We start from the raw sequence: 17,722 nt of genomic DNA, 5'->3' as shown, positions 1-17,722 counted from the left end.
ACTTACCTAGCGGCATGTTGCCGCCTGAAGCGGTGCGCAGCCAAAGGACATCGGGCATGGGATCTCCGCCTACGCGGCAGGGAAATGTGACGGAGGCGCCTTCGAGAACCGTTTGATCATGTGGGCCGCGTATGATGTAGGGTTTAACTGTGCAATAAACATAATGAGACGCTTAGCGGCATTTAGGTGCAAAATCCACAGTGCCAGAACACCACAAAGGACCCAAGTCACATTCCAGCAAATTGAACATGACACATTGATTTGAGGTGAAACTTGACGTGCGTGTAGAAGAGAGAGGAGGTAAGGGGAAGGGGAAGGGGACTGCTGACTTACCGTGTACTTTGAGTGTGGCCAAAGAGGATTCACGCACACCGACTGGATTCTTGGCAATGCATTGGTATTGACCCTCGTCACTCTGACGTGCATCCTGTATGGCCAAATTGCCACCATCAACGATGCGTACACGCTTCGAGCCCTCCAAATCCAATTTCTGGCCACCCTTCTTCCATGTGACCGTCGGTTCCGGAATGCCACGCGGTGGGGCGCACTCCAACAGCGCCGTTTCGCCCTGGGCGATGCGTGTGTTTTGCGGCTCCAGGCGAAACTCATCGCGAAGCACTGTCAAACACAGAGAGAGAGAGAGGGGGAGATATTGAGATGGAGAGTGAGAGGAGTGACAGCGTTTTAGTCTCCGTATATGTATGTGTGTATGTTGGTGTGATGGCCTCTGTCCATTTGATTTCTCCAGCTGCCGTTGCTGCTGTTGTTGTTGTTGGTTATAAATTATCTTGGTTTTGCATGATAAATGCCTGTCCCTGTCCTGCCTTAACCTGCGGCACTCTCTCTCAGCTTATATAGGTGTGCGCTTTTGTGGGTGTTTGCGGCCTGACAGCAAAGATAAATTGTTGGTAAATGGCATAAATGTGATTTTTATACGCCATACGCCACGTCGAGAGATGCCGCCGAGTGACTGTAGCTCATTTGTAACACACATAAGCACACAAAAAAAAACTGTCTGGCAACGCCATTTGCACGCAGCTTTTTAGTTAATTTAATTCACCACTCAAACTTCATTCTCATATTTAAGCATATTGCATTTTATTTCACTTGGTCAAATCAAGCAAAAATAAAACATTGATAAAACAGTTTGTTATTGGCAAAGCTTGAAAAACTAGAGATGATAGTAATTTGTATAATCGATACGACTGGAACTGGTGTAAAAAATGAATTAGTAACTCGATAAGTTGTTTAATCGAACTTAAATGTTGTCGAATATTCACGTGCTGAATAAAAATCCCTTCCAATATCTTTCCGCCTTTTTATGCATTTCACATAATTGAGAATTCATTTTCTTAATATTTGTAAATAAGTCTACATCATTTATAATAGTATAGAATGAATATAGAGAATTATATGGCGCATTAATATATTTGCATATTTTTAAAGTTACTTTCAAGCTACAATTTAAAAGACACTTTCGCTTTAGCAGCTCAAATTTACAAGTTTAATTAAATGCTTTTGGCATGCACATTAAAGTTTATGCAAACATAGTATATCGTTTTTATTGCTTCCTCAACTCTTCTTCGTTCGTTTGTTGTTGTCAAAATGTAGAAGAGAGAATCCATTTTCATTCCTAGCGCAGACGTCTAGCTTCACGTTCAGATTCCAGCAGCGTGAGAATGTCGCCTTCACGCACAGGTCCCTTCACATTGCGGATGATCTGGCGATTATTTTCGCCCAGAAATTCCACCTTCACTTGTGTGCACTGACCCTGAGAGCCGGTGCGTCCCAGCACCTTGATGACGCGAGCCCAGACAATTGGTCTATCCATATTGTATTGTACTTTCTTTTATTAAATTCTTTTTAGTTTGAAAAACAAAAATTTGCAAAGCTTCCGCTTCTGCTTGACTGTCTAGCGAAATGTGTGAAATATATCGATTAAGTAGAGAAGAAAAGCTGATAGACACAGAGTTGTAATCTAAAGTTATCGATTAAATCGGGGAGCTTAGAAGTCGATAGACATCGAGTTGTAATCTGATGAATGAAAGTTATCGATGAAGTAGAGAAGCAAGCAAGAATGTCGATATACACAAACTAGAAATTGACTAGGTAAAAGTTATCGATTAAGTAGAGAACCAATCAAAGAAGTCGTTATACACGGGGTTGTAATTTGCAATGCCGATTAAAGTGTTGGAAAGTGCACTCCAATTTATATTTGCAAATTTTTGATTTAAATGAAATGCACTTTGAAAGTACATTTTAAATAATTGAACGCGCAAAGTGGAAGCCGAAGCAGATGCGAATTTATTCATGCGATATTTGCAGCTTAGTAGCAATTTTTGCGTTTTAATACTTGGAACATTTCTAAAGGTTTTTTTTTTTGTTGGCTTTAACCCAGCGTAGTAAATCACGCTATTATCAACATTTTGCTTTGCCAACCGCAGATTTAAGGCACTCACTAACTCAGCTGTCTGCATTTATTTTGCATGCTCTCTCGCTTTTCTTTTCCTGCTTTTCTTTTCTATTTTCTATTTTTTGCTTTATACTTTGTACTCCATCTCCATCTTTCAACCTTGCCATGCTGTGCAGTCTGTGGTCAAATTGCAAACCTGTAATTTGCACACCTTGCTTGCCCCATGAGGCGGCGGCTGCTGTTGTTGCTGCTGCTGCTGCTGCTGCCACTGACGTTGCTACCACCTCGATTTGCACAGTTATAAATTTGCTATGCGAATATTTGTCCCACACACACAACACACATACACACAAGCGGGGGAGTAGTGTAATAAATCAAGTAACTTTCAAGTGCTTGAAAAGCAGAGCAAAGTACAACTTTTTATTTTTTTCATTCGTGCCATGAAAAGCGAGCTTTGTGCATTCACTTCTTATATACTTTGTATATAGCGAATAAATCCGAAATGCGGCAGCAGCTTTTACGTAAATTAAATTTCACTTTTTTCTTATTATAGTACATCTACATTATATTCTTGTATTTTAATCTCCCAAAGTGAATAAGCGCATTTTCTGTTTTTTTTGTCGGTTTAGTTTTTGCTTTTCTCTTCCCCACTCTCTTTTTACGCTGTGCAAAAATGTTGAGCCATGACTTTTATTAAATTTAAAGTGATGTCTATAAATCAACATAAATCAAAATATATTTTCTGACGAAAGTGAGCACGAAAGCGAAGCACAGCACAGCCACAGCCATAGCAAGAAGAAACTTTTAATACTTCGGAAATAGCAACAACAAAAAAGCGAAGCGCCCATCCCGACATCGTCCGTATCCGGACACCGACTTTCTGTCGGAGCGAACGAAACACAGCAGGAAACACGCCAACCATCAATAAATTAATCAAAGTCATAATCAGTGTCAGGTTCAGTGGCACTGGTGAAAGTTGTAGGCCAAATTCTCAATTGGGTCGTGGCCGTCGTCCGTGACTCAGTGAAGCGGAAAAGCGCCGCTGAAAAGGTGCAAACTGCCAGCTGGCCAGATAATGAGTTAATAAATGATCGTTAAGCCAATATTTATATATATAGTATATGACAGCCCCTATACAAAGATAAATGTTAAAGCCACATCGCCACAATTAAAGCTATTTTCAGACAGGCAGATGCGAGAGAAAGATACCTGAGCAGGAGAATTGGAGTTGGAGTTGGAGTACGTCGCACACATTGCGTATGCGTAATGTGACAGAAATTGCGCTGACAACATCAAATATGGGCAACTTATGTTTATTATTGACACACAAAATAAAAAAAAAGCGAACGAACGGAAAAAGAAAAGCAAACTCTACCCTCTAGTCAGCTTTTATTGCCTAACCCAATCAATGTGAACGGTTTTCTCCCCGCCTCCACCCCCTCACTTCAGACACGAGTCGCAATAACGACGTTTTAACCAAGCAAACAAATTTGACGTGCTTTTCGTGATTTACATGCAAATATTGAAAAATATTCCCCAAGGATACCGCAAAAAGCAAACCAAACCAAACCGGCTAAGGCTAAACACGAGCAGTACCAGAAAAGAATAAATAAAAATAAAAAAGCAGCAGCAAGGAACAGGAAGAACGAGGAGAACTTCCAACGTCAGGAAGCAAATATCGATTTTCATGTGAAGGCGGTTGTGGAAAATGAAAGAGTATGGCAAATAAAAGAAATATTAGCCAACAAAAGACAAAGTGGCGGTCTGCGGTGGCAATAGGGCAAATGGGAGTTCAAATGGGGGACCCAAAAAAAAAAAAGAACCGTATGTATGATATACACTTTTGCTGTAGTCCGATATGTCGGGCATATATGTTAGTATGAATAATGATCTCGAAAGTAGGTTTTACATTAAAAAGAAATGAAAACAAAAGTGGGTTGCAGAATTATGATAAATATGCCAAAATATTTTATATTAATGTAGGTTATAAATCGAAGAACATTATACAAAATTCAGTAGATTTCAATAATAATAATAAATTTAAATATAAAAGAAATTTCTTATTGTTAGATAGTAAGGTGAATAACGATCTTGAAAGTAGGTTTTATATTAAAAATAAATGACAACAAAAGTGTGTTGCAGAATTATGATAAATATGCCAAAATATTTTATATTAATGTAGGTTATACATTGAAGAAATTTATGAGAAATTCAGTGGAATTCAATAATTTTAATAAATTTAAACATAATAAAAATTTCTTATTGTTAGACAGTAATATTTATAATACATCATCTCTTATCTGCAAACTTATAATATCTCTATTTATTTTTGTCTTTTCTTGAGTCAAAAATAAGCTTAACTCTCATACTATATTTTGTATATTTGTCCTTCACTTGCATAAACAAATTTGCTGATTTTTTCGAGCATAAGTTAAGTGAGTTATTCTCTAATCTGTTGTGATAGCACAAACTCTTGTCAAAGCATACATTTAGACCTGTCCCAACCTCAATATCCATGCTATAGCTACACTCTAGCCATGTGTTCCCATAAATCACATATACAGAGAGAGCTCTGTCACCCCCCCAAAAAAAAAGGAAAAAAGAGGAGAAGCAAATAAGGAAAAGCTTAACTCAATCCGTTCACTCAACCCGACAACCAACTAACCAGCTGAAAAAGGCTTCAAAAGTCAAAAAATGGCAGTAAAAATAGAAAATTCAGAGAGAGCAAAAGAGAAAACTAAAACGGGTTAATAGAAGCAGAAGCAGTGACAGTGATAGAGGCAGAGGCAGCGACTGAGACAGCGGCAGAGACCTCTGACAAGACAAGTGGGTGCGTTCATGCGGAAAACTTGTAAACGCAGCTCAGCTAGTTAGTTAAGTGGGCGTTGCTACACCTCCAACCGAATCCTGCCCAAACACAACACACACAGCAAAGACGGAAAAAAAAAGACAGTCGCTGCCCTGGGCATATCGAAGCCCAGCAACAACAACAACAACTGTGGCAAAAATCAACATCAATTTAGAATATTAAAAACGCAAACGCGTGCGTGGGCAACGCTGCTGACAACGATGTTGTGCCTGCCTCCTGCTTTCTCTCCCAGCATGTGGCGTGTGGAGTTCAGGATGTGACTGTATGTAAATGTGTGTGTGTGAATGTGAATGTGGTTGTGAATTGAGGACTTACCCGCCACTTGCAGCGTGGCATTGCGACTTCGTGCCACGCCCAGTTCGTTTTTAGCCTCACACCAGTAGACGCCGGCATCTGTTTCGCGACGCGAATTGACAACCTGCAAAAAAAACAGAAGCAGAAAGAAAGCGAGGGTAAGAAAAAAGATTAGACATGAAGTAAAAGCTGAGGAAAAGCATGAGCTTAAGGGCCAAATGTGAGCAAATTTTAATTGAAATGAGTAAAAGATTGTTTTTCCAAGTCGTTATACTCTAACCAAATGGGAATTTGAGGAAATATGTGCAGCCAAGATGAGTAAGGGAATTTCATATAATAAAATTTCATACTATGAAATATTAATATTAGAAAATCATCTTTAGAAATAATCTTAAAATTAATTGAAAGTTCCATCTAAGAAACTCACAGGTTTATTAACTTGTGTTGGTTTTCAATTTGATTTGGTATATACTAGAATTTTGTATAGAAAACATGACAAATTTATAAAATATTTTATTTTATGAATTCTAATAAAAAAAATCGTTACCACCTTAAAAGCATATCACTTTAAGTTTGCTATGTATAATTCTAGCTTTAAAACTTATTAGCTGAAGTTTGATTTCATTTTAATTAGGTATATGCTAGAATGTGGTAAATAGAAAATGACAGATGAATTTATAAAATAACATTGGCACTGTATTTAATTTTATTAATTGTGTTAAAAACAATTTCTTAGCAACTTTAAAGTTAATCAGATTAAGCTTTATTTTCAATTCTATTCGGTATATATTAGAACTCCGTATTTAGAGCATGACAGAGTTTCAAAATACCAAAAATTGAGGTGGGCACTTAATATGAAGATAAGATTATCTGCCTTTTATTACTATTAACTAAATATTTCGTTAAAAATTGTAATAATTAAACTGAAAATCATTAAAAAAAATCTTAAATGATTTGAAAATTCAATCTTTGCAAATTAATTTATATTGTTTAAAGTTTGTTATCATATTAATTTGGTGTATACATTATTTTGAGTATGAAGATTCAAAAAAAAGAAGTGGACTTTTAATCCCAAAATATTAATTTTTAAATGGAAAGTTCAAACTCAGCAAATTTCAAGTTTATCAGCGAAAGTTTGACAATTTCAGTTATCAAATTTATTTCTCGTATATGTCAAATGTATAATATATAAAAGAAAATCTCTTGTTACGATGCCAAAGATAATAGTTTATCGTGCAGTTTAAGTTGACATAATGCAAGTCAAAAAGGGTATATAACTGATATCATTCAGCAGATTGCTTTTGCAGCTTTTTCTTATTGTAATTTTACAAATGGCAGCAAAAAGTGCTTTTACAACTCGCAAGACGTTTGCTTGCTTCGCTGTCTCTTTTGCTCTTCCTCTCTCTATTACCTCACTCACTTTTGGAGTCTGTCGCAATCTCTCATGTTGTGCTGCTTCTTGCCTCTTCTTGTCCTCTCACCGTCGTTGTTGTTGTCGTTGCCCTGTCTTTTTGGCCATAATAAACAGCCAGCAATCTGTTGTCTGTTGCGCGTCTGCTGCCTTCAAGTGCTCAAATCATAAAATGTCTCTCGAGCAACTTTATAGTTACTTCATGTTCCCTTCCCTTTCCGTCCCTCTCTCTCTCTCTTCGTATTCCTCTCTCTTTCACCCCCTTGCTTTCAGTTGCTTGTTTCGCTGACTGTTTTTGTCTTTCAGTTTTGTTTATTTGTTTTTGTGCGCGCTCACAAAAGAAATTCCCCAACATGCGCTTAAAATTAAATGTCAAAATGTGTAAGATGTATGTGTGTGTGTTTCACTGTGTATTAGTGTAAATATGTATGTGTGTGTGTGTCATATTTATCTGCTCTGCAGCAGCGGCAACAAAGTTCGCACAATTTACACAACTTCTGCGCCTTCTCATCCAAGTGAAATTAAGTGTTGCGCTAAGTGAAGATGACAAAAGGGTTCTTCAGCTGTATTATTCTTTCATTTAATCTTGCTCATGTGTGTGGCTGTGTGTTGTGTGTGTGAGTGTGTTGTGCTCTCTACTGTGCCGCGGGTGTGCTTTGTAAAACAAATAAGCGAATGCGCTTCAGGCATCTCAATTGTCATGCTGGCAACTCAAAGGCAAAGCCCTTCATACTCCACAGCAAACTTGAGGCAAAAGGATCTTAAATATACGACTATCACACACACACACACACACACACACAGACACATATCGCATTGTCCTTTGTCAGTTCTTAGTCAAACTACTTTATTATTCCCATCATAAGTTTTGTCTCTCTACACCACAGGCAATGCCCCGTTTTCCGTTGTCTTATCAACTCGAGGCTGACAGCCTTGTGATTGAACCGCTTTTTAAGATACACAAAGCACAAAAGACATTTCATTTGTAGCAGAATTAATTATGTTTTAATTGTGAAAAGAACAAATTCAGTTGTTTGCATACATTTTGTATCAATTCCTTTGAGTTGTAAATAAATAATGAAATTATGTAGTTATTAAATTTGTATGTTGTATTTTATTGAGTTTGAAGTTGATTTCTTAGTTGCTTTGGCTGGAAATCTGGTATATTTTGAACTCAATAGTATATTTTGTATGTAGAACTTTATCTTTATACCAAATAGAACATTTGGTATATTTTTAGTATTTAGTGGTATATTAATTTAGTAATACAATACATCAAATATAGCATTAGGTAAATTTGCAATATTTTTGCGGTATATTATAAATGACTGCGTTTATTCACAATAGATAGTGAGTATCTCACAGTCGAGCACTCTCGAATATAGATTTTTAACTTGTTTTTGATTGGTTTCGTATTTAACTCGGTGTTAAAATATTTATCCCTTGATTCCATAATATTATGACTACTATTATTTTTAATTCTTTTCCCATTTTCTATTATATTTATTTAGAATTTTTTCTGTTCTGTCTTAATCTCACTTTCCTAGACAAAAATCTTTTTTAAATTCTCATTTTCTTTTTTATTTGTCTCCAATCTGAATCTACTGTAATTTGCTCTACTTCTTTGCTTTCTTACAACTTTCTTTCTTTCTTTCTTTCTTTCTTTCTCTCTTTCTGGTTTACAAAACTAACCTTGCACTCAGTAGTTTCTTTTGATTTTGTCTGCTTTTTACCTGCATTTAACAGCATTTCAAATATTAAGCATACGCCCCATGGGTCGCGGCTGCTGCGTAGCTGCTGTCGACCAAAAGACTAAGCTTATTACCAGCTACCAAAGCAGTTGCAATTACATTTTTATTTAAAAATTTCCCGCTCGCATTCTTTCTGAATACATATAAAATGAAATCCGTTGCAATGGAAACGAAAGCAGATAAAAAAAAATAAAAATATAATTCGTGCTCTGTGCAGACAGACAATGTAATCTATATGCTTTCCACTCTTTTTTACTGCAGCTAGCTCTTTCTATTGTTTGTTGTTGAAATTTAATTTGGCCATAGAAGCGAACAGTGACAACGGGAACAGCAGCAGGAGCAACGACAGCGACAGGATAAGGAAAAGGAAAAGAAACTGCGCCGAAAGTCACATAAATTTATTTATGTCTTTAATGACTTGAGCCACGCGAATTGTTGCGAATTGGCTGCGCGAGCTCTACTCTCTTTTTTTGTGTGTTTGTTGTGTTGTTTGTGCGTGCTGCCAGCAAACATTGAAACTGATTTGACACCAACAACAACAGCAACAATTTTGCCGTGTGCTACGTGCGTCTTGAATTCAGTTGGGGGAAAACAACAAAGGCTGAGGAGGGGGACTTTGGAGGGCAGAGTTGAAGCGCTGCGGCTATAAAATATATTGACTGTGTGTGTATTAGTATAAAAGTATATACACAACCTCGCTCTCTTTCTCTTTCTTTCATTGTGTATTCGCGCGTTGAAAACACGCTTCCGTTTTAATTTAAAATACCCATAAATTTACAACATTTCATTTGGGAGCCATTTCGTTTTCATGTTGTTACATTTTGTAATTGTGTGTGCAGCAAAAAGAGATAGAAGTCAGTAGCGAAAGAGAGACAGAGAAAGAAAGAGAGAGAGAGAGAGAGAGAGAGAGGGAGAGACAGAGAAGAGCAAGAGCGAAAGCTGAACAAAGCGAAAGTGTGCGTTTGGATAATTTTATTTTAAATTTAAAGCCAGCAAAATGTGGCGTGTAAATGCTTTTAATTGGGCTTGAAATCGAGCCAGTCAGCAAAATTGGCCAAAAAGCTGTGACACAAAGAGGTGACAGACTGAATGAATGAAGAGTTCAACAGGTAACTTTTGCAATATAATACAAATAGTGTAACATGTATTTAGAACAAAGTTTAGGCTTAGCATTTAATGGAATGAATAGTTGCAAATGAATAGAGAAATTGAAGTTCATAGTGAGAGAATAAATCGCTCTAAATAGAGAATAGAGAATAGAGAATAAATCGCTCTAAATTTCTGTTGTCAAAAAAAATATTATACAAGAATATATTGTGAAATAAATATAGAACCAATTATAAATAATTCCAAATAAAAGGATCATCAAAGCAAGATTGAAATATTAAAATAACATTTGTTTGCCATTTAATTTAGCATTTAAAATTGTAAAAGACTTTTGTTGTCTAAAATTATTTTTTGCCAGTATCATTTTTGCTCATACTTATTGAGATTTTTAAAAAATGTTTGAGCGAAAGTCGTTGACTTTTAAAGCTGTGTTCAATTCAATAAACATATATAAAAAGCAGGCAAATCTCAAAGGCACGCTTGACAGGGCCACCGGTTTAAGCTGGTTGTTTACCTTCATTTCTGTTGTTAATAAGTCGAAAGATTTGTTGTTGCCACCCTTTTTTACCTTTCAGTCAACCAATCAACTTTGGAACGACTTTGACTTGTTAAGTCGTTCATTAAACGGCTCTCGAAAGTGTTTCGCGTCCCTCGCACACTCAGTTAATAAGCGAACGAACATAAAGTGTGAATTGCGGCGCACTCGTAAAGTCCATGTGAATATACATAACGCATACGCAACGTTGTCGCTGACTCCTAGGGCCGTAAATACTTTTGCTTGGCTCTGCGCTGTTTTTTCTTTTTTATGAAGCTGCGAATGTGTCAAGCGTTTTGTAAACTCATTAAAATGTACTCTACATGCCTGGCAGTTGAAAGTTATGTTGCGCTTGTGGCCAAAGTGGCAAGTGGCAAGTGGCAAGTAGCAAGTAGCAAGCGGCAAGTGGCAGAGGCACAGTAACGTGTAGTCGTAATGTGGCATTAACGTGACTCTGTTGTAGTTTTTAATTAAGTCGAATCCAACGATATTCCATTTTTTTTCGCTCTCTCTCTGTTATAGACGATGATTTATTTGACTGCCAGCAAATGTTTTGATTGCCTTTTAAAGCCCGGCCACAAAACTACACAGCGTTTAAATAAGCATTTAGAGGCGAACGAACGCATTACATGCAAACACTTGAGTGCCAGACAGTTGTACAAATACCGAAACCAGGCAACTTTTAGCCAAGGACGAGCAGAGGATGTGAATGTAGAGGATGAGGATGTGAATGTGGATTCAGATTCAGATTCAGATTCAGTTGCTTTGCCGCCTCTTCAGCTGTTGATGATGTGCGGAAGGCACAAACCAAAGTGGCGCACACAAATACACGCGCATAGTTGCTACAAATCATGTGGATCCTCCCTCGCTCTCCTTCCCATCCCATCCCTCCTCTCTTTCTCATACTCTTCTCTGCTCTGCTACAACATTTGTCTGACTGGTCGTTTCGTCCTTTTTCGTGCAGTTACGTAAATTATTGTCTGTCTCCTTGTTGCTCGCTCCTCCACTGTCACTTTTCGCTATACTTCAGCTTTTCTCTCTGTTTTTTTTTTTCGGGGCGCACACACATACAGAGGGAGAGAGAGCAAGGAAATGACTGAGAGAGTGAAAGAGACAACTACACACATTGTATTTTATTGCAAATTCCCCACTCGCTTGTCTCTTATTGTTAGTTAAAGACGAGAAGCTAGACCCTAGCAGAACTTTGTGCCGCATTAAAGTTGCCACACATACAAACATTTTGTTTTCTTTTCTTCGTTGCCGCTGTGGAAATTTGATAGTGTTGCATACTTTTTGGGGCGCTATCATTTTCGGTCGCCCCTCGTTATAATAATGCTTGGGCGAAGTAGCTTCACTTCCCCCATTATAAGTAAGATGAATTGTCTCTGACAGAGAGAGAAAGGGAGAGAGAAAGATGGAGCGGGAGTGAGAGAGAGAGAGAGAGTGACGGAGACTTTTAGTTGCAATGCGAAAAGCTGGCGGAATTAGAATGTAAATTATGCAAGTGACATAGAAAAATGGCGCAAAAATATATATAAAAAAAAACCAAAAATATCCTTGGCTTACATTTTAAAATGAAAGCAACCAAAAGCGAATTTATCGGGATTAGTTGTTTCTGCTACTGCTGCTGCAATCTTTGCAGTCATAGTTTCTCCACAAAGCGCACACGGGATTAGCCGATAAATGTATAATATTTTTGCAAAATGGGGTCAACTTTCAAAGCCCCACATTGAAAATTTGTGCAATTTGAATGCTGATTTCTCTCGCTTTAAATCCCACATAATTCATTTATAATTGCCAACGCTTTTATCTGTGTTTTGCCATTAAAAGTACAATTGCAGCATTTGATTTAAGCTTGAAATGAAACACGTTTCTTAAATGTTAAAAAATATATTAATTCGTTCATTGCCAGCGCTTTAAAAGAGTGCACGATTTGTGGCCAAGAGAAATGTCACTTTGGTTTTTGTGGTGCGGACAGGTTAGAAATAATGGACGGGGCTTTAGCTTTCGAATTAATTCATTTAAAACTCGTTAGTTAGTGCAGAGAGCGAGCAAAACGGAAGCTTGTGTCTGAAAGTCTGATTTGCTGGAATGCTGAAATCCTGAATCCTTTTTTGCACTTAAGTGATAAACAAATACACTCTCACATCAGAGGCAAACACAAACACATACAGAGACAAATGCGAAAGCAAAATGCATAAGCAGACAGACTGAGCAGACGACGACAGATCGAGTGTGAAAAGTGCCAGGCTCCAGTTGGTTAAATGAATAACGCAGACTGCATCGAGGGACAAGTGGGGGAAAAAGGATGCAGAGTCGAAATGTCCTGGCCGCAGCAGCAGCAGCAGCAGCGTCTCCAACTGCATCATCAGCATAATCAACGCGCGCCGTTGGCTTTTTGCGTCGTAAATTGCTGAGTACTCAGTCCAAGTGCTGCCACTGCTTCAACTGCTGCCACACACCATCACACACACACACATACACTTACTCATACAGTTACACTCATTCAGTGGAAGCTCATCAGAGTGCTGACTTTTGCTGCGTTGCCAGCCAACTTCCGTTTGTCTTTATTTGTCTGGCTGGCTTCTGCTTTTGGCTTCTCTGCTCGAATTTTCTCCACTTTCTGCACCTCTGAGGGCATCCCTCTTAATGTTTGTTTACCTTACGTTAATGAAGTTGTTGCCCCGAACCCCATAACGAAATGCTTGCAAAAATATTTTTGCAGCTTGCAAAAGATACGAGTATATGCATATAAAAAAGTGCAAAGCAGAGAAAAAACGGAGAAAAATAAAAGCAATTAGTTTGTTCATCACTCAACAGATGGCCTGGCAAAATGAAAAATTTTAAACAGCCTTTTCACCTCCGCCGCTGACTATCTCCTCGCTATCTCGCTGTCTTATTATGAATGAAAAGCGCGGAGACAGCGGCAAAATAATAATTATGCATGCAGCAAAAAGAGGAGGAAAATATGAAAATGCAAAAAAACAAAAAAGGAAAAAGAAAAACAAACAAACATATAAATAAGTAAGCGAGCGAGCGAGTGAAAATAATGTAAATACACCGCAGGCTCATTTCATGATCCTAGCCAGCAAAATAAGGATACAATGACTTTTTCGGTGAGTTGAAAGCACCGAGCTCAGCTCTCTCTCTCTCTCTCTCTCTCTCTCTCTCTCTCTCTCTCTCTCTCTCTCTCTCTCTCTCCTCTATAGAAGTGTGAATTAAGCCGAGGTTGGGGACTTAACCCCTAAGGATGTAATTTCACTATAAACAAAAGCTTCACAAAAAACGTGCTGCTGTGGTTTTTAGAATTCTTTTGAGTTGCAACGCTCTGAAGAGCTCAAAGTTTATTATAATGAAAGATGAAAGTAAGTCTAGTAAAGAGCAACAATGAGATCTGAACTGACTTGACATTATATAAAATATTGTGAAAGATAATATAAATTATTAAAATAATCTATCTCAAATGTAACTCATTAGAAGCTCATTAGATAGTATTTTTTTACTTAAACATTATCTGCTAAATTTATAGACTCTTTAGCCATATGAGAAATATTATTAAATGGTTTTAATATTTAATTTAGCTACAAACAATTTTTTATATTATTTAATTTGACTGTTGAACTTTTTTATATTTTATAGAAATTATGAGGTTTATCATATAAAAGTCAATCATTTAAGAAAGAGACTGCTTTTCAATCTAAAGGAGTTCTTTACAAAATTGACAATATTTTGCAAATTGAGAGTATAAATATATTTAAAAATTTGTCATTTTTATAAATCATATTTGCCCATTTATTATTGAGAAATAGCATCTCCACTTCTTACCTTTATCTACTTACATTATAACATTTTTATAAAATTTTTATCTATTTAAAACTGAGAATAAGAACTTTCTTTTCTTATTGTTGACTTCTCCAAAGTATTCTCTATTCTTATAAAATTTGTCTCCTATTTAAAACTGAGAAATATACTTGCATTTCCTACTTAGTTTAATAAAAGTTTATTCAATTCTTATAAATTGTGTTTGCTTATTTATAATTGAGAAATTTACTTACATTTCTTACTGCTAGCTTCACTAAATTGAATTGAACTTGAGTATAATATTTTTATCTTTTTAAAACTGAGAAAAAGACTTTTATTTCCTACTGTTATTTTTCTTAAAAGAATGCGACATTTATATATAATGTTTCATTCCATTAATTATTGAGAATAGCATCTCCACTGTTAACTTCTTAAATTAGTATTGAATTTTTATAAATATATTTCTATCTATTTAAAACTGAGAAGTAGACTTCGTATTCCAACTGTTGCCTTCCTGAAAGTATTTTTAAATTTTTACAAAAAAAATTCCTCGCCGGGTTTAAAATCCAAGAAACATAAATTCTTCTGGCAAGAGTATTCAAATGGAGCTCTTTTTGCCATACGGCACTCGGTAAAAAACTGTCATGTTGTGGGACTTACCTTAAGGAAGAACAATCCACCCGCTGGCAGCGTAATGCGATGGGAGCCCGGCAGTATCTTCAGTGGCACGCCATCCTTATACCATTGAATGGTGGGCGTGGGCGAGCCCTCAGCCTTGCAATTAAGCGTTGCTGGCTCGTGTCGTGGCACCGTCGTATCTATGGGATGTTCAACTATTCGCGGCGGATGTGAACCTGCAACGATGCAATGCAGAAAGAGCAATGAAGAGGTTAAAACGTACTTTTCTCTTTTTTTGTTTTGTATATAAATTGCAGAGGGAAGAAATAAACGGAGAGCGGAGAGGTAAAAGGAGGGAGAGCATATCCTTTTTCCGCTGCGTCAGTTGCGAGAGTCGTCAGCGGTTTGGCAAATGTTAAAAGCGACGAGCTGCCTGGCAAATGAAAACAATGTTAATGCGCATTGCCGTTGACGTTGCAAATGAAGTTGCAGTTGCAACTGACGAGTGGCAGAAGCAAAGCAGCAAAGCGATGCGAAGCGAAGCGAAAGGGGGGAATTTCTGTATCAGCAGAAAGACTCAAAGGTTCAGTTTGGAATTAATTTGTGTGAATTTGCATATGCGGCAAAAGGACCACCGCAAGGCAGCTTAGCAGTTAAGTAGTTTTTTGTTTTTGCATAATGCGAAACTGTAAAATTAACTAGAAAAACGAGGAGGGCGGAGGAGGTAAATATCAGACACACACACACACACACAGGTTGTCAGGTTGTCAGTTTTTAGGGGGCATGTTAGCCTGAGATAAGCAAATGGATTAGCATAGTTTTCGATGCCATTCAAGTAAAAGCAAAAGCATTCATCAGCAGCGCATTTGCGAATGCAGTTCACGCTGCAAATGAAACGTATTCAAATTACGCTTCATATAAAGCCAAAGCCCAAAGCAAATGAGAAACGTGCACGTGCGTCTTAAAGGATTCAAAGCACTAAATAAGATTTCCCCAAAAACACATACAAAGTGGCATTAGGACAGCATTTAATTCAAGAGATAAATCTCTCTCTCTTATAGTTTCAAGTCAAACTTAATCCATTTTGATTTTTCTTTGCATTTCACAAATATATTTGTATAATCTTAAGGTGCTTTTCCCTAATTGTATTTTTAAGCCCATAAAGCGCTTTCAATTCATGTCAGATACTTTCCCGTAGAGCTTATGCGTATTCAACGCAAAAACTTGTCAGTGGCAAAAAGACATAAATTTCAATTTTCATGTCATATATAAACAATTTGCTGTCACCCACACACGCACACAAAACTTTATCGCAACAAAAATCTATGCGGATTTATATAAATACACATTTACAGAGAGACAGAGATACATTTATGTATTTGTATCTGTATCCGTATCTATGGCTGCCGTTTGAAAATTGATATGTCAGAAATGTTGGAATATTGAAACGTTATTAAATAAGAAAAAGCGCAGCTGTTGTTGCTTCTGCTTCTGCTGTTGCTGTTGCATTTTGTTGTTGATTGCATCGCCAGCAACATGACAACAGCAACAGCAACAACAGCAATAACAATAACAATTTCAGTATCAACAACTTCGCACAGCTCGAGGCAAATGCTGCATGTCATGCAACAGACGCTGCATAAAGTCGAACTGCAAATCGAATAGAAAATTGGGCGAAGGAGGATTCTCCTCTTCACTGTTCTGTTCGCATGTTGCATGTTGCTGACTTTGCCCCGCGGCAGCCGCTTTAGCAGGTCGCAACGCATGTCAATGTTATTTTAGCAATGAAAAAAAATAAACGCACGAAACGAAAAAACACTTCAAGCTCAGAGTGGAGCGTGAGGCAAAGTTATGGCCAGGCCAAAAATCAACACGCAAACAAAACAAAAACAACAGCAGCGAAAAGAAACAACAACAAGTAACTAAAGTTCAGCCAAAATGTTCAATGTGCCACACTTTGAGGGTTAAATGTCGCATGTGGGTGGCAACAACAACAACAACAACAACTTTGAGACAGGGGTGCAACACACACAAAAAAAAAGTTGCTGGACCGTGGACGTATTTTTTTTTGCTGCTTTTGTTTTTCTGTTTACATATCTTTGCTGACCAGGCGAGAGAACCAAGCTGCCGGAGCTGCTGCTGCTGCCGCTGTTGCTTGTGGTTGTGGTTGTGCCCTGCGGTAATGTTCAACACCTAAAAAAGGTTGTTTTTATAAATGACACATCCAAAAAAAAAGGGGCTGCCCGTCTACTTTCTACTGTCTGGCAGCGGTTGCAAGTGTCATAAGTGCCAGCAAAAGAGTGTGGAGTATTGAGCTTGGCCTCTGAGTAACAAACAGAGCTTTCATTTTACCCTCGACTGACCTTCAGTTGGGGTATGCAGTGCCATGAGTCAGACAGTCCCGAATCAATTAAGATTTATTGTTAATTACATAATTGAACATTTTCATAACAACATTTATCTCCTGCTATTTTACATTTTGAACATAATTTATAAAGGTATCGCAATGTCTTTTATAAATATTTCTGTCCCTAACTGCGCTTAAAATAAATACAAGAAAAATATAATTAAATTAACAAATCATTTTTTAAATGATTTGTCCTTTGTAACCCTACAGTATCTTTCTACATAAATATTTCCTCCCACAACTGCGTTTCAAAGTTATTCAAAATATTAAACTAAATTAACAAAAATATTTACAAATTTGCTAATTTAATTAGTGCATTGAATTGTTATTTAACTTATTAAATGAAATGAAAGTTGAGTTAATTTATTTATCACAATGTCTTTTTATAAATATTTTAATTAGGAACTCAATTTCAAATCAATACAAAATTTAATTAAATTAAAAATTCATTTAAAATTAAGTTGAATTCATAAAATTAAATTTAGCTCGGCCTTTTTTTTTTCATAAATAAATAAA

General features: G+C 37.0%; 2 protein-coding genes across 3 annotated transcripts in view; both read right to left on the bottom strand.

The window, feature by feature from the left end:
• LOC133839659 (roundabout homolog 2) overlaps positions 1-17,722 on the bottom strand; it is a 51,778-nt gene that overhangs the window by 13,199 nt on the left and 20,857 nt on the right. For both annotated transcript variants that reach the window (XM_062271297.1, XM_062271304.1), the window contains exons 2-5: positions 14,842-15,035; positions 5,598-5,700; positions 334-618; positions 7-147 (exon numbers count right to left, since the gene is read on the bottom strand). In XM_062271297.1, the coding sequence (XP_062127281.1) occupies positions 7-147; positions 334-618; positions 5,598-5,700; positions 14,842-15,035 (723 nt within the window). The remainder of the gene's footprint in view (positions 1-6; positions 148-333; positions 619-5,597; positions 5,701-14,841; positions 15,036-17,722) is intronic.
• LOC133850523 (small ribosomal subunit protein eS28-like) lies at positions 1,413-1,923 on the bottom strand. Its single transcript, XM_062286649.1, has one exon. The coding sequence runs from the start codon at positions 1,829-1,831 to the stop codon at positions 1,634-1,636; it is 198 nt and encodes a 65-aa protein (XP_062142633.1). The 5' UTR covers positions 1,832-1,923; the 3' UTR covers positions 1,413-1,633.

This window comes from Drosophila sulfurigaster, chromosome 2L (genome assembly GCF_023558435.1).
Source record: "Drosophila sulfurigaster albostrigata strain 15112-1811.04 chromosome 2L, ASM2355843v2, whole genome shotgun sequence".
Taxonomy (NCBI): domain Eukaryota; kingdom Metazoa; phylum Arthropoda; class Insecta; order Diptera; family Drosophilidae; genus Drosophila; species Drosophila sulfurigaster.
Note: the sequence above shows the minus strand (reverse complement) of the source record. Positions and strands in the feature narration are given on the sequence as shown.

Bases quoted from the DNA above. Each gene is read 5' to 3' on its own strand.
- LOC133850523 (XM_062286649.1), bottom strand. From the start codon at position 1,831: ATGGATAGACCAATTGTCTGGGCTCGCGTCATCAAGGTGCTGGGACGC.